General features: G+C 41.9%; 1 protein-coding gene across 3 annotated transcripts; it reads right to left on the bottom strand.

Moving 5' to 3' along the window:
* Positions 1 to 82: 82 nt before the first annotated feature.
* On the bottom strand, positions 83 to 25,957 carry dhx34 (DEAH (Asp-Glu-Ala-His) box polypeptide 34). 3 transcript variants are annotated; one of them, XM_061827184.1, is made up of 16 exons: positions 24,752 to 25,953; positions 22,512 to 22,826; positions 20,334 to 20,591; positions 18,883 to 18,985; positions 15,831 to 16,048; positions 14,256 to 14,430; positions 12,267 to 12,460; positions 12,049 to 12,150; positions 10,551 to 10,817; positions 8,921 to 9,094; positions 8,744 to 8,846; positions 8,368 to 8,465; positions 7,717 to 7,968; positions 5,055 to 5,240; positions 4,551 to 4,695; positions 86 to 1,306 (listed from the first exon to the last, which is right to left on the bottom strand). In XM_061827184.1, exons 1-16 carry the CDS (start codon positions 25,436 to 25,438, stop codon positions 1,176 to 1,178), a joined length of 3,408 nt encoding a protein of 1,135 aa, XP_061683168.1. In that variant the 5' UTR covers positions 25,439 to 25,953; the 3' UTR covers positions 86 to 1,175. The 3 variants fall into 3 exon arrangements, 2 of the variants coding, with proteins under 2 accessions (XP_061683169.1, XP_061683168.1); XM_061827185.1 differs by lacking the exon at positions 22,512 to 22,826 and having other exon boundaries at positions 83 to 1,306; positions 24,752 to 25,954; XR_009796053.1 differs by lacking the exon at positions 86 to 1,306 and having other exon boundaries at positions 4,556 to 4,695; positions 7,752 to 7,968; positions 24,752 to 25,957.
* Between the last annotated feature and the right edge of the window lie 514 nt (positions 25,958 to 26,471).

Raw genomic sequence — 26,471 nt, 5'->3', positions numbered from 1 at the left:
AACCGGATCAGATGCAAACGGTAATGAAACACTTTATAGACGGAACAGAAGGGCCAGCACAATGTGTGTGTTGAAAAGATTTCATGAAAAATGACTTTATTCTGATAACATGACAACTTTTGACAACTGGTAGTTATGTGTAATTGGAATTAGGTCATCCTTGGAAAAATTCTCCCTTGTACAGTGTTGGTGGTGGTTGGGGGTGCACACAAGGTTTGAAACCCCCTGCCTTAAACACAGGACAGTGAGCCCCCAAGCATGAAAGTTGGTCCTCCTATTTTGTCTGGGCGTGAAAAAGTACTGACAATGTCAGTAAAATTCATAAATGCGGTCAGTCACTTAAATATAGCCACTGTGCATTTCTTCTTCTTCTTCAATCTCCTTTGCAGCTGCAAAGTCTTGGCAATGAAAACAGAAACCTCAGATGGTTTCAGAAAGTTCTGTCTCCTGACCAAAATGGATTGCAGCCACATTTTGGTCTAATCCAAATGATTGTGGTTGTGGCCCACCGTTGGATCTTTCTGGGTTTTGTGAGTGAATCAACCCCAAGAACGTAGACAGGCATTCCCAGTCCTCGTCCACACGACATGCACACACGTCCACTGGTTGACTTGAAGACGCAGATGGACCAAAGCCGTAAAAAGAAGCCATCGTGCACAAACGCACACAAACACGTTTGTTACTTCCGCTTCACACGCACAGATGGCGTTCCCGTCCACACTCTCGCAGGCTGCCCGTTCTTACATCTTAATAAATGTGCCTTTTGATTTGATTAATCAATACCTTATGATTTACCTGAGTAACTCTGTATTCAGTACCATTTATCTTCTTTCATTTCTGCCAATGTGCATATTTCCAAAAGTATTTAGTATAACTATTATTTTCAAAGTAATTGATGAGATATGACCTGTTTTATTTATTGAATGAGATTTATTCAGATTCTTTTGAGGGTTTTTTTTCTCCTTTGAAGCAGGTTTTTTTTTTTTAAATCTTTCGTGCTGTCTTCTGACTTTGTGCCAATGTGCTGCTTTGAGGTGTTACATATCGTGGGTTTGTATCATTATTAAACCCTCACTCTATATTTTAAATGCTCCTCTCTTGCTTGAAGTTCATTTCTTCGCCGCACTTGAAACCGTGACTGATTTTTAAAGACAAGCAATATGTTAAATAGTTACTTAAGAGTACATATGCTGCCTTTTGTGCTTGAGGATCTCCGTTGATGTGAGCGTCAAGTCTTGGTCACAAATGTCACAGTGGTAGACTCGGCACAGACTGGAGGACGAGCGCGGCTTGACGACATCTGCCCCTATGTCCCAAAAAAAAAAAAAAGTAATTTTTAAAGGAATCCAAGTATCTTGTGGACACCTTATACAAACGGGTGCACATTAAATACTATTGCATATCTATCGGACTCCAACAAAATATGCACTAGATACTAACACACCAGATTATATTGCATTTCACATACTTCTCAATCTGATACTGCTAAATCTGATACTAACGAACTAGATGCTAAAATGTGCTCACCAAATATGCACACAAACTACTAATGCAACAGACAGTATGGACATCAGAGTCTAATGCCCCAGATATCAAAGCGTGTGAACCACATTACCATTGAGTACTCACTAGATACTAACAGGGAAGCACGCAATAATGTCTGGTGCACTAGAGTTAGTTTTGTGCTTAAAGTGCCACTGTCATGAAATGCATGATTTTTAGTATATTAATGAAAAAAGGCAGGCGGAATGGACCCATCCGTTTTTTCACCACGCAACATGATTTTAACGTATATGGCTTTTTGTCACTGCCGCCATGAAAATCCTCTCGAGGGATTTGTTTTCAAGAAGAAGCAGGAAGTGATGTTAATAGAAAACGCCCACTCAAGCAGCCTTGTATGTTTCTACTAGTTTTACCTGCTGGAAGGTAGCTCTTTGTTCCTTCATGTTAGCCAAAATGCCAGCTCTTTGTATTGCTGGATATTGTTCGAACACTTGGGATGGATTTACCCTTTATAAGTTTGCAAGAGACCCGGTTCGTTGTGAAAAATTGATTGCACGGGTGCAAAGAATGAGAGCGTCATGGGTTCCAAATGATAGGTAGGTGTGCATACAGCTACTACTAAAAAAACACACAAAAAAAAACAAACAATAGATGGGGACGTAATCCTCTCAGAATGTAACAAAAGATCCGTGCACGTAGGCCAGGGGTGCTAAATGTGTTGATGTACCAGTCGGCGCCGAGCACGGCTTCGGACGAGCGGCATAGCTTCGGCTGGGCTGGCTCATACATACTGTCTGGGAGTTTGTTGTTAGTTAGAAGTGATCCGCGCATCATCATATATGGCTCGAAACGAAATGATAGGATAATATTGCCCCGGTCACTTGATTTGATTGTGTCCGCGGCGGATGGCTTCGGCCAGGCTGGCTCATATATACTGTCTGGGAGTTTGTTGTTAGTTAGAAGTGATCCGCATATCATCCAAATAAGGCTCGAAACGATTGGGTAATATTGCCCCGGAGACTTCAATCGATTGTGAGATGTTCGCTTCTTTGAACAGTGATGAAAGTCCTTCGGATTTTCCCAGAATTCCGGATTTTTAAATTTTCATGAAAATTGTTCCGTAAAATTGAGGGAAAATTGCCTGAAATTAATCCGGATATTAGTTGACAACATTGAACGGACATGCGTTTGAGTTCCTTGTTTTGCTTTCACGAGCGTAGCCACGTTGAGGCACTAACACTAGTAACAGTAACGACCCTCCCGACGTTGCTTATGGTCTTGACATTAATTAACGTGTTTATTTCATAAACGTTGTTAACTAAACAAGCCTGCTCCAACCAACCGGTATTCACCCGGAAACAGGAATTGCAAGTTAACCATACTGAGCATGTACGGAACATGTGCAAAAGCGCATGTTCAGAACTGCTTCACGTAATGCGAGCGCATTTACGTCAAAAGTCATGGACATCATGAGCCATGTCAAAGGAAATTCAGTTACACCGGGGTGCTCATTGCGTTGATCGCGAGGCAGTGTGACAGCGTTAAAAAAAAAAAAAAAAAAAAGACCATCATCCACCTCGTCGCTTGATTCAGGTGTGGCCAATAAGTCGAGCGCATGCACATAAAGGCGCGTTCTAGCAAGTTGGCCTCCTATTTACGGAAGTCCTGTGGTGCCCCCCCCCGCAACAATACGTCACGATTGCCGACAGGAATGTTTGTTTAACATGTATCGCTAGCTTGTTGCCTCGAACGCCGATTATGTTGAACAAAACTTTCAGCATTTTCAAAACATTGCGAGTATAGACCGTTCGTGTTTATTCATTGACAGGCAAGTGCATTTGACTTTTCTTGAGATAGTTTGTCAGATCAAAAATTTTTATTGATGACAAATTTATATACTGTTTTATATCATGTTCTACTAATATCAGTTGGAATTGGAAATTATCATTTCTGAGTTTTAAAATTTTGTTTTCTATTTTAGTTATGTATTTGTTTATTTTATTTTTAATTTATAGTTATGTTATATTAAGCCATTAAGTTATTTTAGGGCCATCCCTAATCACACACGCAACTTTATTTGCGAGCATGACTGACCACACCCGTACATTTTTCAAATGCGAGTGACTGCGTATATACATCTCAAAATATTAAAGGCAACTGATTATACTATTAGTGCATATTCTATATCTATACTATAATATGTATAATGTGGGAAAAAGGACAATTTTAGATGTCGTTTTACTGAATAGTTCACTTAATTCATTTGTCTTGAGATAAACTGGCACGTTTTAAGGTTATTTTAATGACAAATGTGATTTTGTGCTATCCCAGGGATAAGGGGATGGGGGGCAAAAAAAGTCTAGGCTTGGCCCTTGGGGAACTTCTGCCCAATTTTTTTTTGGTCAAGACTTAGAAATTTTACTTTCAATTTTTGTCTGAATTTTGTCCACAGATATCGTCAGAATGCATCACAGCCATCCATTTTTTTCAAAAATTTCCCGGGGGGCCATGCCCCGGCAACCCCTAGTGCTCAGATTTGTTCTTTCAGGAATTATCACAAAAGTCCACTTTCATCTCTATTTGAAGAGAGCTTCCATGTCCAATAGTAGGTGGCACCGCGTGTTTTCAAAGTTGAATGTTGCTGTGTGATGTGATGAACAGAGGGTGCAGGCGATATGGCTACCAGTTGGATGTGAAATGAGACTTCCACAACTTTGTGCATGGGTGACGTGCTCTCTAAAAGTAAGTTTCTTTCGGCTTGTCCCGTCAGCCCCTAACGAGCCATAGGTTCCCGACCCCTAACAGTTAGGGGTTGCCACAGCGTGACATCTCAGATGCACGCTCATATTTGTTTGGCACAATTTTTATGCTGAATGCCCTTCCTGACACAACCCCTTTCAGGAGGTCTCTGCTCATATTTATTTTTTCGTATGGACATTGAAGTGAATAATGTTATATGTATTTTTCATTACAATATCTATTTTAGAACGTTTATAACATGACACTTGACCTTTAAACAAGCAATCTGTTTAAGAGAGGCCGCCCACCTTCATCCTGCACTGACTGTTCTCCTGCTGGCCTGCAGGTAGTCTCATGCTGCATTCGCTCCAAAGGGGTCAGAGGCATGTAGAGGTCACAGTTGGGACAGTTCCAGAATGTACGCAGGCAATCGCTATACAGGTCCCTGGAATCCTGAGTAACAGTGGAAAATAATATTTGATCTCTATTTGCTTTCATTATTGTTTTTGCACTGGAACCTCGAACGTCTAATTGTATTTTTGAAACAATTTTTCCTCGTAGGAAATTAAAGAGAGAGGAATAACCTGTTCCAGGGTCGCCATCATAAAACATGTATTGCTGTGACGGCTATGTTCTAACGAAGTAACCTTTTCATAAAAGTGTAAAATATAGGTTTACTTCTGTTAATTATCACACCAAAGCACCACTTACGGTAAGTTGAAATGAATGAATGAAAAATGAATCAGGAAGATCTTTTGTTTCAGTTCTGATGCCACAATATGGCCAAGTGAAAGAATCTTCAGCTTGCTTACGGTCAGACAGTTGTACGTGAAAAAGTTAGTGACGCGCAGGCCTCCCTTGACGGGGTCCGGCTTGGCCTCAGCGCTCGGAAACAGCTGCGTGAGACCGACACCGAGGGAAAGTTCTGACGCGGCCTGAGGTCCGATGTACAGGTTCTGAGTGTTGAGAGCGGAGAGACGCTGCAGACTGTAGTTGATCTGAAGAGTAGAAAAAGGAAAGCGTGACTTCCAGAGGGACAAGAAATGGAGTCCCAGGACAAAGTCTTGCCGCCAATTGTGAAACAAATGCAGGGAGCTGACACCCACCCCCGGAACGTTTAGTGTCAGAGTCCAAGTCCAAGAGAAATGTGAAAATCCTGGTTTAAATAGTTTTTCAATTTTACTATATTTAAGTGCAGCATAATTTCCAACTGTGCATGATGTACAGTGACTTACAAATAAGATTTTTTTATATATAAACACACTAAGAACAACTGTCTGTATTCAAATGTTGGTGATGATTGTGTTTGGTGAGCCCCACATTTTTTTCGGTAGTACTTAGTGTAAAAAGTCTGAGAACCGCTGGCTAATATTGTGGTGAATCGATGTAGGAGTGGGTCGAGATATTAGCCATCGATTGCCTGAGTTTTTGCTTTGGATTGCGACCCCCAATTTGGGAAATGGGTGCTGTATAGCGGCAGGAGGCTCCACTCACTTTGGCTGATCTAATTCAATAATATTAAATCAAATTGAATTAAAAAAGAGGTTTGAAACTTACTACCAGTTGGAATTTACTTGGAAACTTAACTATAAAACAAAGATAATGACACATTGAGTGTTTGAAACAACCACAGCCTTCATCAAGCATATGATGGAATACACCATAGGTGCGCTGGCTAAGAACTAACAAAAATACAAAAATAAAATACAATAATGCCAACCAAGTGTTTAAAACAATTTCAAGATGTGGTAAAGAAATCACAGAAGTTAAGGAGATATGCCTGCAGAAGACGAGCGCCATCGATTTGGAGGATTCGCTCAGGAGATCGATTAGCACTCAATGCTTGGCTCAGATCTCAAGACACATTTGGTCTTAAGTGGAACAATTTCAGACTACTGCCTTAAAATCTTGCCTTATCACAGCTAGCCCCAAGCAACACTACATGAGATTTATTACGACACCGTTGTATCCCTTTTTTTCCCTCGCCACTTCGTGCCTCATATTTTGTGGCTTCAGTGCTTTGGAGGCTATTTACTAAAAAAAATAACAATACAAAAATGAACATGAAAAAATACAGCTAGGTTGCATATTGCAGAAAGACGCATTGATACAGGGCGAGTGATTGATTCCCGGTGTGACATCGACCAATGAGAGGACGAGGGGCTGTATCCCGTAAGGTGATTTGCTGTGCATCATCGAAGCCGCACCCAGCAACTTCCCTTGTCCCACCCATTTCCTTGTTTTGTGCATTGTCTTATCCACGCAGTTGACAGTCTTCCATACATACTGTATTGGGTTTGCGCTAACTTCTTCATTGTGCCCCTTTGCAAGCTACCTCCGCAACGCCCAAGAAGTGATAACTCTGTGGGCACTTTTACCTTTTAGGGATCCACTGGGAGGAATCAATCACTTTGTGCAGAAAATGGCACGGACACTGCTGTACCGACTGGGATGTGCTCCAGAGGTCCGGACAGGGCAATTTTCTCCATATTGGACCCTGCATTGTGATTCGCCCCCTCAAAGATGAGGTTTTTAGGCCAGCGAAGGCTGGTTCGAAAATTTAAAAAAAGATCAGAAGCGTGCCTCTGTATGGTGCCGCTCATTGTTATGCGGAGGAAAAATTTCCTAACCTCATCTGTGAGGGATGGCGGGAGCAAGTTTTTAACATGGATGAAACAGGCCTTTATTGGAAGAGGACACCTTTGTGTACTTTCTTTTTCAAGGACCGTGTTTACGATCATGGTGCACGTGAGTGAACTTTAAGCTTCTACAAGGCTCTCCTCCACCATCAAATCAAGCCTCTTTGCTTCTCTTGGAAGGGAACATTGATGAATGTGTGTGACCGTGCAGGCGGTGTGGAACAGCGAGAGTCATAAGGGATAGAAATGCAACACAAGTAGTTGCTCGTGTGTACAGTAAAAGTTTAGCAACGGCGACTGGGGAGAATGTTTCAGAGAGGACATGTTGATTCCAAGTGTTGAAAGGAGCCAATAAAGCCTCTCAGGGGTATAGAACAGATTAATGGCATTTCCATTCATTTTACAAGTCTTTTGACATAAACCCATGGTCACAGAACTCATTTAAGTCACACGTCAAGGCACCACTATTAAAAATTTACATCATAATACAACAAACTGTGAATCCAAAACACCTTTCTACAATTTCATGCTCATCTTACAATGTTACCCATCAAAATAAATATAAAGATGATTGGATTTCAGCAGAGTGAAAACAATGCAGTGAAGACTCTCTAGAACTTCTGTTAACAACCCAGGCTAAATTTAGCTCCTCCCTGAAAATCAACACTGTCACAGCAATTCTACTTTCTTATCTTGTGGCATCTTAGCATCTTATTAAAAAACATACAAAAATATGCCTGAAAGCCACATGGAGGTGAATTTATCAGCAAATAACAGAGGACAGGCTCGAAAATAGAAATAAGTGAATAGGCGAATCTATGAGGGAATACTGTACCTCAGTATAAAGCAGAAAGCGGACAAGGCGCTCACTTAGCTTCTGCATGGACTTCTGAGAGACCTCGGCAGTGGGACTCAGCCCCAGCTGGGCTTGCAGGAGGCGCTCCCACTCGGCCCGAAGGCTGAGTGCTGTGGACAGTGCCCTGAGAGCCTCCTCGGGCACCTTCACTTGAAGTTCCAGCCAGCCATCCACGACCAGACGGGAGCAATCGGCATTGCTGTCCAGTGAGTTGGCCACCAGCAACAGAGCCTGTTGACAAAAATTTGACGATCATCACATTAGTTCCAAAATGTAATCTTTTTTTTGTATAGATTTTCAAATATATATCGTAAAATTACGACTTTCTATCCCAACTAACGTAATGGTTCTTGTAAAAAAAAAAAAAAAAAAGAAGTTATTGTAAACTGCCTTTTTTCTTGAAGGTAGGCAACTTGCTACGGCATCTTGGTACTTGAGGATATTTTGTTATGAAGGGGGTCCTTGGAAAATCTACCAACCATCGACCATCCACCAACTATTTTAAGGACACCCGGTTTACGTTATGGGTACGCCATTACAACAAGAAAGCAATAATTAGTATAATGCTAAAAACATCAGCCTGTTTCATTATTGTTGGGCAGGTCGATTATGGTGAGAGTGAGCACGAACCTGCAGTGCAGGAACACGGACACAGTTGGACAAATATGGCCTGTTGGTCTCCAGCAAGGTGACGAAGGCAAGCAGCTGATGCTTGCTGCTGTCTCGTCCTTTTTTGTCAAGAACCCAAAAACAAAAAAGAAAGGAATCTTACATTTTTTACATCTATAATCATCCATTTTTTTCCTATGCAAACAAAAAACCATCGAAAAGGAAATGGAACTGACTGGGACACAGTCTAGTATTATTAAACACGTAAAGTTCTTTGTACATTCGTGTGTTGGCTAGGAATGTAAAAATGTTCCCAAAGACATATTCTGTATGGTTAATAAAAGCTGAGGAGGTGGTGTGGACTATTTACACCATTGAGGTTGTTTGGGAGGCTTACCCGTATCTTGGGCATCGTTCCTCACATGTAATACCTCAGGATCGCTGGCAAAGACACTTGTGGGATGAATCACGATCCCCTGCTTATTTTTCGTATGGAACACCTGAGGGTAAAGGTCAAACAAATATTTGAAGGCCAACTCATAAACAATATCAAGGTAAGATGGCAGGTATCAACCTGCTCGGTATCCTTGCGGGTGCCGTTGTGCTCATCGGGCAGAGCCAGCTGAGGGTAGAGACCACGGCAGAGAAGAAGCTTGAGAAGAGCTTGCTGGCGGGACGACAAATCCTGACTGATGTTGACAGCGTCCTGCAGCTCTGACACGTTGTGGCGAAGCTTGAACTTCACTTCCTGTTGGAGGAACCAGCAAATGACGTCTGGACTGTATCTCCAAAAGTCTTATTTGTACTTGTAAGCATGAAACATCTAAACGTGGGAGATCTGAGTTGAGTCACATGATTTGATTCGAGCCAGATTTGATTCGGTGATTTTAGGACTTGGGGCTTGCTTGACTAAAATGTGAACGTGACTGACTATGCCATAAAGCGTAATGCAGAGGCCACTTTATCAAGCAAGTACAGTGGTACCGCTACTTACGAAATTAATTTGTTCTGGAAGTCATTTCATAACATGAATTTTTTGTAAGTAGAAGATGTACAAAGATATTTACATGTAAAAAGCCTAATCCATTCCAAGCCCTCTTCACCCTTTTTTTCCAACACTTTCGCCATCGTAAAACTTTGAACACACCGTCGCTCAGTTCGCGCTATCTAAGTTTTATGCGCCATTACTTGGCTAACTAACAAGTCACACTGCGATTTCTGAGAACCGAGAACACATGTACATGGCAATGGTGAAACTTGATTAACCACTAACTCGATTGAATCGTTATACTGTATAACTCTGTTGTCCAATCGAGTAATCTGCCGTAAACAAGTTTTAATGTTTATGTCGCAAAATGCAAATATTTACACTACTGAGCAAGTTAGAACGGCATATGATAGTCGTGCTTGTGCTAGCACTAAGCTGAACTAGCAGCTCGGAGCCCACCACCGAGAGGCAGGCGCACGATACGATACCCTACCACCCCTGAAATTTTCTCAACGGATTTGCGCTTATCTCGAGAATGGTCATTTTGGTCTGAAAAAGTTGGAAATCCGCCGATCGGCGGAAAATTCTCATCCCTGTTGATCTCCCTCTTTGCCAATGGGATGCCAGGAAAATGCTATGGCGATAGCCAATGGGACAACAGCTCTATCGCGCCACACAAACCAGCATACAGAATGTTTACATTCAGTGGAATTTGGGGGCATATTTTTTATCCTGAATTTTCCTTCATAACTAGAGAAAATATTTTTTCGTAACCTGAATTTTTCATTACTAGAGACGTTTGTAAGAAGACATACCACTGTATCACTGATAGTTGAGAAAAAGGAAGAGTCGAAGGAGTGTGATTGTATGCATGTATGATTGACCAGCAACCAGGACGGGTAGTGCTGCAACAGAACCTCAGATCTAGCCCTGTTCTCCCTTTGCCTGCATGTTTTTTTCTGGCCAGTAAAACATGAACGTCAGGTTCGATGAAGACAATAAATTGTTTGGATGACTCATTGACTCATGTGAGTGTGAATGGTTGTTTGTCTTTATGTGTCCTGCAATTTATTGGCAACCAGTTCAGGGTGTAGAATCTTGCATTTAACCCAAAACCATCTAAAATAAGTTACAGCGCCTCTGTGACACTAATGAGGACAAGCGCTATAGAAAACCATGTATGAGTCAGTGAGTGCCTTTTGAGGAGGTCTGTGACCTGAATGTCCACATTGGCTCTGTCCTTGTCCTTCTTCCTGCTCCTTCCTCGTCCCAGTTCCTCTGCATCGGATCCGGAGGAGAACTCCCCTTCCTGGCCTTCTTCCATCCTGAGGACTTTGCGTTTGGTGCCCTCCTGCTGCTCATGATCTCTCTTCAGCTGATGAAGCTTCCTCCTTTCCGTCAGACGTTCACGCCGCTGCTGCCGGTCGCTGTGGTCGTTGTCATTGGCTTCCGCCTCCAGCAAGCCGTGGCTCTTCAGTAGCTCCTGTTCACCAGAAGGGGTGGATGAATTCATTGATGGATCACTGCATAGTTACAGAGACCAAATATTTGTCTACCATACCTGATTTCTCATATTTATCCCACTTAAATGTTTCATGTCATAAAACCAAGCTTAATTAGACAAAAAAGGCAATACAAAATGGAGTTATAAAAATAATCCAGAATGACATCTAAAGATGCAGACTTCACTGGCCTCAGTTTAGCAAAGTGTTTGTGACTCAAACATAAGGCGCTGGACAAAAATGACATGGGAGGGATCCAAGGAAAAAAACACTGGTGACAAAAATACACGCATACACACCCACACACGCACGCACACACATTCACACACACGATGCATGCACGCACACACACGCACACGCACACACACACACACATACACGCACACATACACGCACACGCACACACACACACACCACACACACACACACACACACCACACACACACAGCCTTATCTCAGATTTGTCAAAAACATTTTGATGATTCCCAATACTTAGAGAGAAATATACTGTGGATTAGTGAGACAAAAGTTGAACCTTTTGGGAAATGCGAGGCCTGATCCATCTGGCAAGAAAGCAACAATACATTGGATAAGGAGATCATCATGCCAAAAGTCAAACATGGTGGTGGAAGTGTGGTTTACTGGATTTGCTTTACTCTTCAAGAGCTTGATAACTACAAGAAAATAATGCAGGCGCAAGCCGGGCCATCAAATTTGTGGCCAAGGCTCAAGCGCTCTTGATCTGTACAGCAGGACAATGATCCAAAACATTTTGATCACCTCTGATTGAGTTTAGTTTTATTAGACAGACTTAAGACTTAATCAGTTGAGATACTCTGGTAAAACCTTAAACAGGCCATTTCTGCTTGAAAACGCTTCGATTTGACAGAGTTAAAACCATCCTACAAAGATAGGAATTCCTCCACAGTAAAGCGATAGACTTAATTTTAGTTATTGCTGCTACAATCACCTATTAGGTTCAGGGTGCAAATATTTTTTTCACATCAGGCCTGATAGGGTTGGATTATTTTCACCTGAATAAAGAATATTATCAAGTACAAACTGCATTTTGTATTGACATGGGTTGCCCCACAAAAATTGGTCTGATGATGCAAAATACTTGGGTGTCATAAATATGAAAAAAAAAAACAAACAAAAAAAAAAAACAGGAAAATATTTCTTCATGGCACTGTAGTAAAAGATGACATTTACCTTGAATTGTCTGCGCAGGTTTACCATCTCGTAAAGTCGCTGCTCCTCTAGGCCTCGCCGACGACACCACTTCCTGGAACCGCCACCTCTCTCGCCCTTCACCTGTGGACATCCACAACAAACAACAGGGACAACAGGACAACTTTATTAAGATCACAGATCACCATCTTCATTAGGTACATTCATCCATCCATCCATCCATCTCTCTATTTACTGACTTCCACCCAGGCGTTGAAGGTGTTAAGCAGTGTAAAGGGGTCTCCCTGGTTGCAATGCAACGGTTGGCGGGCGGTGGCGCAGTCGGGATTGTGCTGCGAGCTGCGCAGGAACGGCGACTGAACGCTGAGAGCAGCAGCTACCGTCAGCACAGGCTCCACCAGGTTGAACAAGGAGCCCAGGACCAGCATCTTGCCTGGGGGAACACAACACACATACACAAAAGGGTGTTTCAGATACATGTACTAAGGATATTGATATACAAGTATTTGCAGATAATGTTCATGAATATACAGACACTGCAAAAACCAAATCTCTAGCTTTAGATTAAATAGTTCTGATTGAGATAAAATGTCTTTTGTTTCAGAAAGTTCTGGTCTAAGACAGAAAATAGACATTGAACACGAATAACATGCATGGACCCTTCCATTTCTATACTGCTAATTCTCACTATGGTTGTGGATGTGCTGGCACCTATCACAGGTGACTTTGAACGAGACGCAGGGTACAGCTTGAACTGCTCGCCAGCCAATCGCAGACAAACAACCATTCACACTCACAATCACACTTATGCACAACTTCTACTCTTCAATTAATCTACCATGCATATTTGTTGGAATGTAGGAGGAAACCGGAATACCCTGACAAGACACAGGCAAAAAGAGAACGTGCAAACCCCACAGAGGAGAGGCCAGATTTGAAACCAGGACCTCAGAACTTTGAGGTAGATGTGCTAACCAGCTGTCCATCGTGCGGCCCCAAACAACACAAAAACAGGTATAAAGAATACCAAAAAAAACCCCATGCAAAGTCAAAACAATTGGAAATTTACAGCCTGTTGCTTCATCCTTCAATCCCTTTAGTTTTCTTTAAAAAAAGATTTAAAAGAGTTGGGCAACTTCAGGTTCAACTCTTCCTGCAATGGTTCATGCAACAGGAGGGAGCCTTTTTACCCTTACAAGTCCTACTTTATGCACAGACAGCTAAAATAGATATCGTGAAGGAGTAACAGCCTGATATAATTGCAAATGTAGGAGGGAAACAGTATATGAACTAATTCATCAATAAAAATTTGTCAATGTTACCTCTTCAAATAGACAGGACTGGACAACCAACATGAGAATACAGCTCACAATGTGTTAGAGCCTGAAGAATTGTAAAAAACCTCAATGTACCATGATACATTGAAACACGATACTGCTACAAGAAAGTAGCAGAAAAAAAAAAACGGGACATTTTTTTTTCTGAAAAAAAAAAAAAACCCTAAAAAACTGTTTCTTGACAAGCTGCTAAATGTTAAGTTTCCAATAGATGCCACAAGATGGCAGAAACATATTTTTTCCTACTAGAAAAGGCTGTGGCTATACCAAAAGTCTCGTTTTCTAATTTCAAAACAGTTTTTCACATTTCACGGGTGTTCTGGTCCCCATTAAACGCAGTTTAATGGTGATAATTATTGGTATATTTATGGTTTACAGTATTAATATAAGCAATACCCCAAAAGTTTCACTATTACCGGAGTTCAATGTAAGAATTCTACATTTGCAAATATGAATTGAAAAATATTTAATCATCAAATTAATCTACAACAAATTTTTGATAATTGATCATTGGTGAAGACATTGTTTGAATTTCAGCCTCTGAAAAATCAACCCCAAATTTCTGTTGGCCTCTCTGTGAAAGCAGACTATCTTTGTGCTTTTAACCAAAATTAGATTTGTGAATATCTCATTTTGCTTTGGAAAATAACAATGAACATTTTTGCCTCTTTTCTGACATGTTAAACCAGTAAATGAATCATAATGAATTTATGTTTGTGCCTTTACTGTCAATTTCAAATAACGGCCTGTTTATGAATTCAAGGATGGAAACTATTGGTTTTTTAAATCGCTTCCTCGATTAATTGAAAAATAAATCAAAAGAATAATTTATTATTGAAATATTTGTTAGTTGCTGCCCTATTAAATTAATTAAACATGAAATGTTGCTACCAATTACGACGTCAACAGGGAGCTGGGATAGCACATTCCCGATGGTGGTCAGCTCGCATCGGTGGTCCAGCGCCCCCTGCTCCTTGAGATAGGTAATAGCGGTCTGGATGCTGGCGGCCGGCGGAGGGTCGATGAAGACAAACTTAAGTGGATCGCCGAGTCCCATGCTCTTCATCTGCGGTGGAAACAAACATCATCAGCCCGACTCAGAATAAACGGTTCGCTATTTACCAACATGCCTTTAGCAAGGATGGCACGTGGTCATGAAACCTCAGTCAATGTTGCTAAACAGTATGAAAATCTCTGAGCCACACCTGTGTATATTAGCCACATCACTAACTGTGTTTATGTAGCTAAACCTTTAGCCACATTTAGCAAGTCGACACCATTTGAAACTCAGGCGATAGGCTTAAATAATGTGTGCCCAATTAAAATGTGCTAGTTATCAATCAGGAGTAGTGCTGAATAATTTTGAAAAATACTGTGAATTGTGAGGTTTTTTTTTTCTTTGTAGTATTATGATTGTGATTTACCATGTGATTTTTTTCGGGAGGAAGTTCATCTTCTATCTTTATTCAACAAACAAGAAATAATTCATTCTATAGTATGCCCAACACAACATTAGATATCGCCAACAAATAACTATTACCTGAAGGCCAGGCCTGAAGGTTATGATGAATTTTTGTGAAGAACAAAACTATAAAAAGGAAAGCTTTCCATTGCAGCATATTTACTTGTTGATTTCACTTCAAGCCCAGCAAAAAATGTAATGTGTATGTATAAAGATTCTCATCAGCAACACTGTTGTCAGTGTCAGCCAAGTATGCAGGTAGTGACACTTCATCAAGATGTACATATGAAAGCAAATGTAATCATAAACTGTTAAATGGTGATTAAAGTCCTTAATTAAAAGTGTTGAGGTGAGTCACTTATTTGATAATCCTCAAATTCAATTAAATACAATGTTTTCTAATTCAAAATTTTTAGTTGATGACAATAACTTTGATGGTAAAAATTAGTAAGCTAACTTTAACTACCAGATAATTGTTACAGATTTCATAAACAGAACAAAATGTTGGGGGTGGTGCGTTGAGTATGCCTGCTTTGGACCCCAAAATGACTTGCTAATTACACCCTGGCTCGTGCGAGTGCCACTGCCGCTGCTCAGTATGACAACCTCAGGATGAGCGGTTTGTGCATTGATGAAGATGGTAGTTAGCTAGCTGTGAGAACTAATATGACTTGCATGATGCATTGAACATGCGGATTTTGTCGTGTGAATAAATATACCTGGTTCAATTCAGCACCAAGGAGCAAAACCAAACCATTAACAACATGCATTATGAACACACTCACTTTGACTTTTATCAGGAAATGCTTTTAAGTTTTGATCCAGGCAATTTTGATTGAGCAGTGTGGCGAACGTGGGCAATATTCGCATTGCCATATTCCGTTTTAATTAGCCAATGCTGTGATGGTGAACAGGCAGAGCTCACCCACAATTTACAGGCTCTCTGGACATATTATGTTTTTTTTTTTTTTTTTTTTTTTGCCAATTCACTGTATGTTACACACCTGAAGAACCAGGGAGTCCAGCGCCACCCGGTGAATTTCAGGGACAGGGTAGGAAGCGAAGGCGTCATAGTCTGACTCAGCGTAGAGGCGGTAACACACACCGGGACCCGTGCGACCAGCACGGCCCTTCCTCTGCTCCGAGCTGGCTCTGCTGATCCAGAACTCCTGAAGACGCTGCATCTTGGCCTTTGGGTCAAAACTCATCTCTTTCACCTTGCCTGTGCAAAAATTGAAAAATATATGCATTAAAATACATATTTTTCTATTAAGTTTTAATTTATTAAAGATCCCATGCCACAGCTCTTTTTATAATCTTTGATGGCTTTTGTCAAGCTATTCTCGTTGGATAAAAACACCTGGCAGATGAAATGGCTGGATATCTCTGTGGTAATTGATATGTAAATAAGCTTTACTTTGACCGGATCACTATTCCTCTAAATCTAAATATGGAGTATGACCGCATTACAAAGACCCTTTGTAAGAAGAAGAAAACAAAAGAATATATTGAAAATGTTTATTTACAATATTCTATTCAAAACAAACTTTTATAGATCAATGATTCAGTGCCCACAATTTAAACAATTTCAAGTATTAATATGGTTTTTTTTTTTACATAACTTGGGCTTCCAAATGAAAACCCCCACAAAATCAGGAATTCAAAAAAATTAGAGAACTATGAAGACATTTTTGCAGGCCACATTTTTTAAAACCGGGGGTCACATACTAATCATCTACTAAACTTAAAGCACCTGCAGGGGTAAATATCTTCCGTTTGTCCAGTTTGCTCAGTTGGGTTCAATATAAGGAAGACTGCCGAATTGACAATTGGGCAGAAGACGATCATTGATAGAAATCCATAGGATGGCTAAGGCATAAATGTCTATTGCTACGGAGACTGACTGTTCAGAGAGTGCTCTGTCCAAGCATGTCAATGCAAAGTCTTGTGGAAGGGAATCATGTGGCAGGAGAAGATGCACCAGCAAAAGAGATGATAATGACATGATGAGGGAAGAGGGTGCTTCAGTGGACCATTAAAGAGAGAAGATTCATGAATCTGTAGGGTTGATGTCAGGATGATGCAGGTCAGTCAAGTTCGTCCCCATCAAATGCTCTCATCCACGTCTTGATGAACCTTCATTTGTGCACTGATGCACTGCCATGTTGGAACAGGAACTTCTCCAAACGGTTTAGACAAAGTAGGAAATGTCCAAAATATGAGTCCCTGCACTCCAGTAACAGGAACTTTGAATGCTTCAGCATACCAAGAGATTTTTGACTGTCAATTTGGGGATTACCACTCCCTGTTCCAACATGTCCATGCACCAGTACACAGAGCAAGCTCCAGAAAGACATGCATGAGAGAATTTGGTTTGGAAGAACCTGACTGGGCTGTACAGAGTCCCGCCCTCAACCCAATAGAACACATTTGGGTTGATTTTGAGTGGACACGAAACAGTGTAGTAGTGTACAGCCAGCCATCCATTTTCTTTTGCCGCTTAGCCTCACAGGGGTCGCGGGGAATGCTGGAGCCTATCCCAGCTGTCAATAGGCAGGAGGCAGGGTACACCCTGAACTGGTTGCCAGCCAATCGCAGGGCACATTGAGACAAACAGTCCCACTCACAATCACACCTATGGGCAATTTCGAGTGTCCAATTAATGTTGCATGTTTTTGGGATGTTGGAGGAAACCGGAATGCCAAGAGGAAACCCACGCAGGGACGGGGAGAACAAGCAAAGTCCATATAGGCAGGGCCGGGATTAAACCCGGGTCCTCAGAACTGTGAGGCCAACGCTTTATCAGCTAAACCACCGTGCCACCCACATTAGTATACATGACCTCCTAAATATCCTGCCAGAAGAATGGGCAAACATTTCTATAAACTCACTCCTACAACTTGTTGAAAGTTTTCCCACAAGAGTTGAAGCTGTGACAGCTGCAAAGGGTGAACCAAAAATACATTAAACTGAATGGGATATCACTTAAAATCATATGAGTCAAGACAGGTAAGGAAATGCTTTTCGCCATATAGTGTATATTACAAGAATAGACAATCTTATCATTGGTTTTGTTATTTAAAGCCCAAGTGTCATCCCTATAAACATTCTATAATATATATTGTAATAAAAATACATATAACATTATTCACATTGATGTCTATACGAAAAAATAAATATGAGCGGAGAGCGCGTCATCCATGCGCAAAGTTGCTGAAGTCTCATTCGACATCTAACTGGTACCATATTGCCTGCATCCCCCATCCGTGACGTCACCCAGATATTCGCCAATGAAAACACGCGGTGTACCCTAACTATGGGAGACAAACGCACCCTTTCTGACACGGAAGCTCTTTTCGAAAAGGAGAACGTCACACAACCAAGTGAAGTTACCGGGGCAATATTACACTATTGTTTCGAGCCCTCGGGGCAATATTACACTATTGTTTCGAGCCCTATTCAGATGATATGCGATCGGCCAACCTGCATCCCCGTCCGATCCACTTCTGCGGCGGAGATGAGCCATCGCGGCTCATCGCAGCCGGCCGGTGTGGCTTATGACGGAGCCGAGACGTGCTGCTTTAGGGGGTTGTTCACAGACGCCGCAGTACGCTATGAGCAACACAGTTGAGCCGGGGTGCTTTACTGCACGCACGTGACTGAGTGAGGCATTCTCGGCTGGGTTCTGCAGAGCCGCCCCCGTCTGCAAAGCCCGACGCGCAGTCATTGCAGAAGCCGTGACCGCCGAACGCGGCGCCTCAGCCGGTGTGGCTGATTTTCGGCACCGTAGTGGCATATAATAGAGCCAACCTATGCTGCTTTTAGGGGGATGTTCATAGCCGTCACAGTACTCGATGAACACCGTCGAGCCGGGGCGTATTACTACTGAGTGAGGCATTCTTGGCTGGGTTCTTCAGATTCGCCGCTGTCCGCGCAGCAGCCCGACGCGCACATCGATATATTTCGTACGCGGATTTTTTGTTGTGTTATGAGAGACCGATTACGTGGTCTTCTACCTCGGTATAGAGTGTGAGTACTTTTGCCACATCTGCCTACCTGAGTCGACAACAAAACGCACGCCGTCAATGGTGACTGAGGTCTCTGCGATGTTGGTGGAGATGATGCACTTTCTCACACCAGCAGGCGCTATGTCAAACACCTACGTCAAAAGCAAAAATATATTTAACAAATACAGTGGTATCTTTACTTAAGAGCTCAATTCGTCCCATGACTACACTTATAATTCAAATCACTTGTACCTGTATTAGAAAACATTTTTCCTCATTAAAATTAATGGAAATTTGAATCTGCTCCAGTGCCCCCAGAACACTACCGACAATTGAAAGAAAAAAAAAAGCACTGTACAGTATACTATTGGGTGGAGGCCCCCGTAGCTCAGTGGTTAGAGCACTAGTTTGGTAAACCAGGGGTTGTAGGTTCGTATCCCACTGGGGCCTCCACTCCCTGAGAAGGGTTGCGTCAGGAAGGGCATCCGGCGTTTTTAAAAAAAAAAAAAAAAAAAAAATTGTGCCAAACATATATGTGCGTTCATCTGAGATGACACGCTGTGGCGACCCCGAAAGGGACAAGCTGAAAGAAACTAGTATTCTATTGTGTAAAAACATACAGAAAGAACACATTATTTAATTATAATTAAATAGAATGTAAATAATTAAACCGTTCTTATATAATTAATTCATACTTAGCATGATGGATGACTGTTTAGACCGTCTGCCCCACAGTTCTGAGGGCTGGGGTTCAAATCCCGGCCCTGGCTGTGTGGAGTTTGCATGTTCTCTCCTTGCCTACGTGGGTTTTCTCCGGGCACTCCGTTTCCTCCCACATCCCGAAAGCATGCATTGATTATGGACTCAATTAGCCTTAGCTATGATTGTAGGTCCAACTGGGTGTTTGTCTCAATGTGCCCTGCAATTGGCTGGGAACCAGTCCAGGGTGTACCCCACCTCCTGCCCAACAATAGTTGGGATAGGCTTTAGAACTCCCGTGACCCTTGTGAGGATAAGTGGCTCAGATAATGAAGGGATGTACGAATGTAATACTTGAATTAGATGGACACTGTGTAGCTCCTGCTGTGTATACCTTTCCCACCAGTGGGCAGCATAATACATACATAAAAAGAGTTTGTGTAAAATAAGATGGAGTGAAAGTGTCTGTTTTTCACAAATAAAGACTATAAAAATATTTTGTATTTTTCTTACATACATGTTGCTGCACCGTTAGTCTTCAAAGGTTTATAACTACAGGAACATCGATGTTAGTTTTATCACCCTTTCTGGCATCTTGCGACAAAATTAAAACTAGCAGACTTTCTTTCTAAACGCAAAGTTATGCAATTTGGCAGAATACACCGTGTAATTTTCTTTGTTTTAGACAAAAACTATGAACAGCAATAAGCTGCTGGAGGAAGGCATACTTGGACTCTTTTGGGAAGAATTCACTTGAATAGGTAATTTGTCAATTATATGGGCTCAAGGTGGTGTCGGTACCTTGTCCTGCTGAGCCAGCGAGAGCGTGCTGTGCAGTGGCAACACGATCCAACGGCGCGTGTGCGTGGCGTACACCTGACACGCCTCTTGGATGGCGCTGATCTCGGCTACGCCACTCAGGAAGATAAGCAGGTCGCCTCGCTCCTCTGGCGGGTAGCGCTGGTCGATGGTCTGTAGGATGCGCAGGTACGGTCGGGGCTCCAGTTTCTCTGTACGGGACGCTGCCTGCTCTTCAGGGGGAATAGGCTGATAGATCACCTGAATGGGGGAAAAAAAAAAGCGATCCAACACTTATTGTTACACAACCATGGTGATGAAAAATTTACCCAGTGTTGGCACTTCTTATTTGTCAACTTGCCATTGATTAACAGAACATGGCAAAGCGAATACTGGACATCAAAATTGCCTGCATCAAAACTCAAGGCCCTTCCTGATAAAAGTTAAAATGAGCACCCACATTCTGCTGTGTGTGACCATTGTTAATGGTATAGTCCTCTCCCCCCCCCCCCCCCCCCTTTCAAAAACTCTTCAAATCTGCTCTCCAGCTGCTGCTGTATAATACGGTGGCTGATGGGGGAACATGCGCTGTATAATGGCTATATGCTGCGAAGAAGAAATGATTAGAATTGCAGGATTTTTATTTTGCAGCAGTTGCTTTTTCCGATTACAGCACCTTTATCTTGAAGGATTTCTTTTTTTTCGTTTGTTTTTGGAGTGTTGTGATTGCAGCATTTGTATCTTGCAGGATTTTTGGGGGGATTGCAGCATTTTTCTTTTGCTGTTGTTTTATGTGCTTGTGTGTTTTTGTTGTTTGTTCTGGGTCATTCCTGCATTAGCACCATATGCCCCTCAGCCACAGTAGGCAAAGCAGTCAGGCTCACGGGCCTTCCCAGTGATGGGGAGCAGCCCATTAGGGAAGACGAAGCCTGATGCTGCTTGGCGCTGAACTGAAGCATGCTTATTTCCCACTTGGGTAGTCATGTTAAGCTGCAGCAACACTGGCTCAAACCAAAGTGTAGCAAGCTAGTCATATGGGGGGAGAAGGCAATTTGGAGTCTCCAATGCGTGCATGTTTCTAGGATGTGGGAGTACCCCGGAGTACCTGGAGAAAAACAATCACAGGCACAGTGAGAACATGCAAACTCCAACACAAGAAAGGCCAGATTTGAACCAAGATCCTCAGAACTATGGGGCAGATGTGCTCACTAGTCATCCACTCTGTTGCCCAGAAAATATATCTTAAAAAAATTGCGGTTAGGGCCATACTGAGCTCAAAATTCAGGCTGAAAATATAAATGGTAAGACAGAGTTTTTTTTGTTCCTCCTGCCTTGAAACAAAGCCCCAAATAATAACCAATGAGCGATGACCATGATTTGACATCTTATTATTTTTGCTCGCAAATTTTATATATATATATATATATATATATATATATATATATATATATTATATATATATATATATATATATATATATATATATATATATATATATATATATATAGTATACATAATGCTTTTTAAGCCTTCAGACACCACTACAAAATGCCGTAACCTCTATTCAGTGCATTATATGGTAGATAGTTAATTATTTCAGACACAGCCAATGAATCCGTAATCTCTGTCTGATCTCCGTGTACAGTTCTGGGATGGCAACTTCCAGGGTATTGTTTTGGTCTTGGAATTGTATATTCCTTGGATGGAGTGACCTTTATCCATTCCTGTGTTCAGCATTTAAAAGGAATTCCAAAATGACCCCAAAAATGTCAGATTTAAAAGTCGCTTGCTTCACAAAGCAGACGCTGCTGGTTGCTTGAGGAGCTATTTTGATTGACTTCCGTCCATACATCACAAACCACATGCAGAGCGGCCCACAGTTGCCAGGAGGTGCATTGATTCAGCAGATTAGCTTTATCAATTTTGAACTGGAAGCGAAAGAATTTCTTTGCACTGCTGAAGCAATAGTTTTACAAACCCCTTTTTTGGGGGGTTAATAGTAGTTACATTTGATTGGTGTAAGGATTATGAAGAAGTCCTTGGAAAGTAAGTCTTCTGTAAACGGTCCCTACACTCGGAGGGTTTGACAACGTGTGTCAAAACACCAATATGGACCGGGAACAAATGAATTCTATTTCTATTATTTCTGATGAGGGGAAAAATAAACTTCTGTGTGATCACCTGGATGGGGAAGAGTCTCCCAGGCACCTGCAGCACGGGAGCGCCACCAAAGTAGTCGGAGAAGAGCTTGATGTTGATGGTGGCCGACATGAGAATGAGCCGCAAGTCGTCTGGTCGATCAGCCACCAACGAGCGCAGCACGCCTAGCAGGAAGTCACCGTGCAGGTGGCGCTCGTGTACCTCGTCCACGATCAGCACTTGATACTGCTCCAGCATTTTGTCCTGCTGGATCTGCCTCAGCAGCAGACCTTCTGTTAGGAAGATCAGCTTAGTGGCAGTAGTGCGTGTAGTTTCGAAGCGGATCTGGTAGCCCACCTGCGGAAATGCGGCTACGTTTGTGACCAGACTCAAAATGCAAAACATCCATCCATCTTCTTTGCCGCTTTATCCTCAGCAGGGTCCCAGACATGATGGAGGTTATCTCAGCTACACCCTGAAGTAGTCGTCAGCCAATTTGAGTGTGTGTGTGTTCGTGTATAAAATGTCAAGAAACTGCAGCTGATGTCATTTGATCTCATTTGAACAATTAAAATGCCATGACTTACATCCTGTCTCAGCTTCCACCACATGATTCTCTGCTCTTCTTATGTCTTCTTAATCGTCCTCCCCACCACCAGTCATCATATACACTACTGTCCTATGCTGTTTTACAACATTTTTGCCTACTACTACCTTACAGTCAGTAACCTCCTTCAGATGACATCGTCTGCACAAAATCTAATCCTCCTGCGTGATTCTAACTCCTTGTTTATAGGTCACCCTATGTTCCTGCCTCTTCTCGAAAAAGCGTTCACTCCTGCCATTCCCTTCCTTTTTGCAAAGTCTACCATCTGTCCCTCAAAGTTCCTTTCCTAGATGGTGTACTTACCCAAAACCTCTTCATCCCCCCTGTTTCCTTCACCAACATGACCATTACAAACTGCACCAATCACAACTCTCTGTGCCTGGGATGCTCAGAACTACTTCATCTAGTTCCTTTCAGAATTTGTCTTTTAACACTAAGTCACATCCTACCCGTGGGGCACAGCAAATAATCACATTATACATAACACCATCAATTTCGAAGTTCAGCCTCATCACTTCTCCTTTAAAATAAACCCTCCTCAAATTTTCTTCCCATCGACACCACGGTAAAATTTAAACCCTGCCCCTAAACTTCTACCTCTACTGCCTATCCACTTGGTCCTCAGGACACACAATATATCAGCCTTTCTCATAATCATCATGTCACCCAACACCACGGATTTTCCTGTCATAGTCCCAAAATTCAAAGTCCCCACATTCACATTCACTCTATTTGGTGAAAGCACTTTGGCCACCTTGGGGCGGTGTAATACAAGGAGATGGTCACAAGTTACTCACTAGTTGCAGGAAGATGAGTTGGTCTTTGAAGAGGATAAGGCGGCATGAGGAATGACTGGTTAGCACATCTCCCTCAGAGTTCTGAGAACCCAGGTTCAAATTCGGCCTCACCTGTGTGTAGTTTCCAAGTTCTCCCCGTACCTGCATGTATTTTCTCTGGGTACTCTGGTTTCCTCCCACACCCCAAAAACATGCATTTATTATAGACTCTAAATTGCCCCTAAGTGTGAGTGTGACTGCTATCTGTCTCTATGTGCTCTCCGATTGGCTGGCAACCAGTTCAGGGTATACCCCGCCTCCTGCCAGTTGACAGCTGAGATAGGTTGCAGCACTCCCACGACCCTTGTTAAGATAAGTAGCTCAGAAAATGGATGGATACACACACACATAATTCTTGTAAAATTTGTTTTTGACTGTAAATTTAAAAGAGGGAGTAAGAATAGACAGACTTTTAAAGCATTGTTCAGTATTTGCCAAACTGCTGATTGTTGTAAAGTGAGTTGAGTTCACTGTCATCATACAGCATTCATATGTACAATGTTTGGGGGGAAAAAAGACAAACGTCAGGCTTGTAGTTTAAAAAAAAAAATGGTAGGTCTGGTCATTCATACCTCAAGGCACAAATTTCAGTATTTCCATCACATGTAATTTTTTATTAACTTTTAACTGCTGAAATGGTAATTCTCTGGTTTTCCATTTTGATTAGAAGCAATTTCCCTCATGTCGCATCTTTTTGACTGATTTTTTGGAGTGATTTTGTCAAATGAGGTGTAAAGGGTTGTTTACACATGGTATGAAACACGAAAGTGGATATGATGTCATGGAAGAAAATACTTAAATTCGTTCATTTTAAACCTTAAAGGAATAAAAACACAAACCTTTGAGCCATACTGGTTGAGACTTTCGAAGCTGACCCTCTTGGCCAAGGAAATGCAGGCAATGCGTCGGGGTTGGGTGCATGCTATGTGGGAGAACCCGGCCCAGAGGAGATACTGGGGCACCTGAGTGGACTTGCCACAGCCGGTGTCTCCCGCCACCACGACCACCGGGTGGCGCCTGACCAGGTCCACGATGCGGTCTCGGTACTGGAAGATGGGCAGGTTCTTCTGCTCGCGCTGCAGCTTGGCCAGCTTGCCGAAGCTCTGCCGCTGGCTGAAGTCCAGGTAGTGCAACAAGGACAGACGAAAGTCCGAGATCACATGACCGCTCGGACCCGAAGAGTCGCGTCTGCTTTGGTTCGTGTGTGATCGCCCGAGACGTTCTTCGATGTCTCTGGATACCAGAGACACGTTGATCCGGTATCGGGGGTCATACTCCTTAGGAAGGTCCAAAGACCCGGTTTGAACTACGTCTCTACCATCATCAAGGCTGGGACCGGATCCACACATATCCTTCTTTAGCTTGAAGCTCTGGAAGCGGTCGAAAAACGCCCAGAAGTCTTTGTGTTCTTGCGTGCCGGCTTGGATGTAATCGTTTGGACGGAAAAAGATTTCGTCCAGCTGGCCCCGGCAATAAGGACTTTCCCAATCCCACACCCGACTGCGGGACCTCCCGTCTACATCCATGGCCTTCCTTGATCTTTTCCTTCTCAGTACTTTTGTCAATATTTACGTGTTTTCTAGATATTCTGTTACGTCGGCTTTAGCGTTTGAGAGACTCGAACAAGTACAGCAGCCGAATAACTTGTTTTAACATACTTAACTGATAAATATGACCAAATTACATGCGTTTTAACATATTTTTACGATAAATTGGTTCTAATTTATTTCAAACGTACCGACCGACATGAAACAATGTCGCTCCGTTTCAACACCAACATTTTACACGTTTTACGTAAGCGAACAATTAAATGTAACATCTAATTTAAATGTCCTAACAGCAACTGTTAAAACTTGCACTTACAGCAGATAAGGTCGGTCTTGTTTTGAATTTAGGCGGAAGAAAATCACAGCCGGACCAACTTCCGTTGGCACATTCCCCAAAGTAGTCCGGTAGAGTACAGCGTCGTAAATTTATCCACCCCTATAATCTAGAACGTTTTATTCTACGTCATTGGTTCAGTCTTAATTTATTTCTTGGATGTATATTAACTTTTAAATTTACCATGAAGAAAACTAAAAATGGTCAAATCGTTAATAATTTCATCAATCTCAATCTCTCTCTCTCTCTCTCTCTCTATATATATATAAAACATGTCAGAAATATTTTATTTTGAAAATTGTACTATTAAAACATCCACGTAACTAAAACGGTCATTTTTGCTTTTCATTACTGTTCAGCTCAACCAAAATACAAACAAAACATATGCAAAGTTGATATTGCTGGCAAAATAATCATGTTGTAAGTTAAAAGATGATGCATTAAGGATCCTCTGTTGACTAAAGATTCCAGTGGTAAAATGTGTATACGCTGTCTCCACACAAAAAGTGCTTTCTGAATGTTGAATTAAATTGACATTTTTAAGGCATTCAATCAACATCTTAAATCTGTTATCTACATTCATTAAAATCTGACTATAGCTATACGAATAAACATGAAAAAAAAAAACAAGTCATGGAAGTCAAAGTAAGTTTTTTTTACCCTGTGTGATATGGGAGG

This window comes from Syngnathoides biaculeatus, chromosome 8 (genome assembly GCF_019802595.1).
Source record: "Syngnathoides biaculeatus isolate LvHL_M chromosome 8, ASM1980259v1, whole genome shotgun sequence".
NCBI lineage: Eukaryota > Metazoa > Chordata > Actinopteri > Syngnathiformes > Syngnathidae > Syngnathoides > Syngnathoides biaculeatus.
This window is presented reverse-complemented; position numbering and strand designations above follow the sequence as displayed.

What these genes read in the sequence shown, in the direction of transcription:
- dhx34 (XM_061827184.1), bottom strand. Translation starts at nt 25,438, where the DNA reads ATGGATGTAGACGGGAGGTCCCGCAGTCGGGTGTGGGATTGGGAAAGT. An exon ending in CCTTCAACGCCTGGGTGGAA is followed by an intron (nt 12,151 to 12,266) that starts GTCAGTAAATAG and finishes GGATGTCCACAG; the next exon opens with GTGAAGGGCGAGAGAGGTGG. An exon ending in GAACGATGCCCAAGATACGG is followed by an intron (nt 8,466 to 8,743) that starts GTAAGCCTCCCA and finishes TTGACAAAAAAG; the next exon opens with GACGAGACAGCAGCAAGCAT.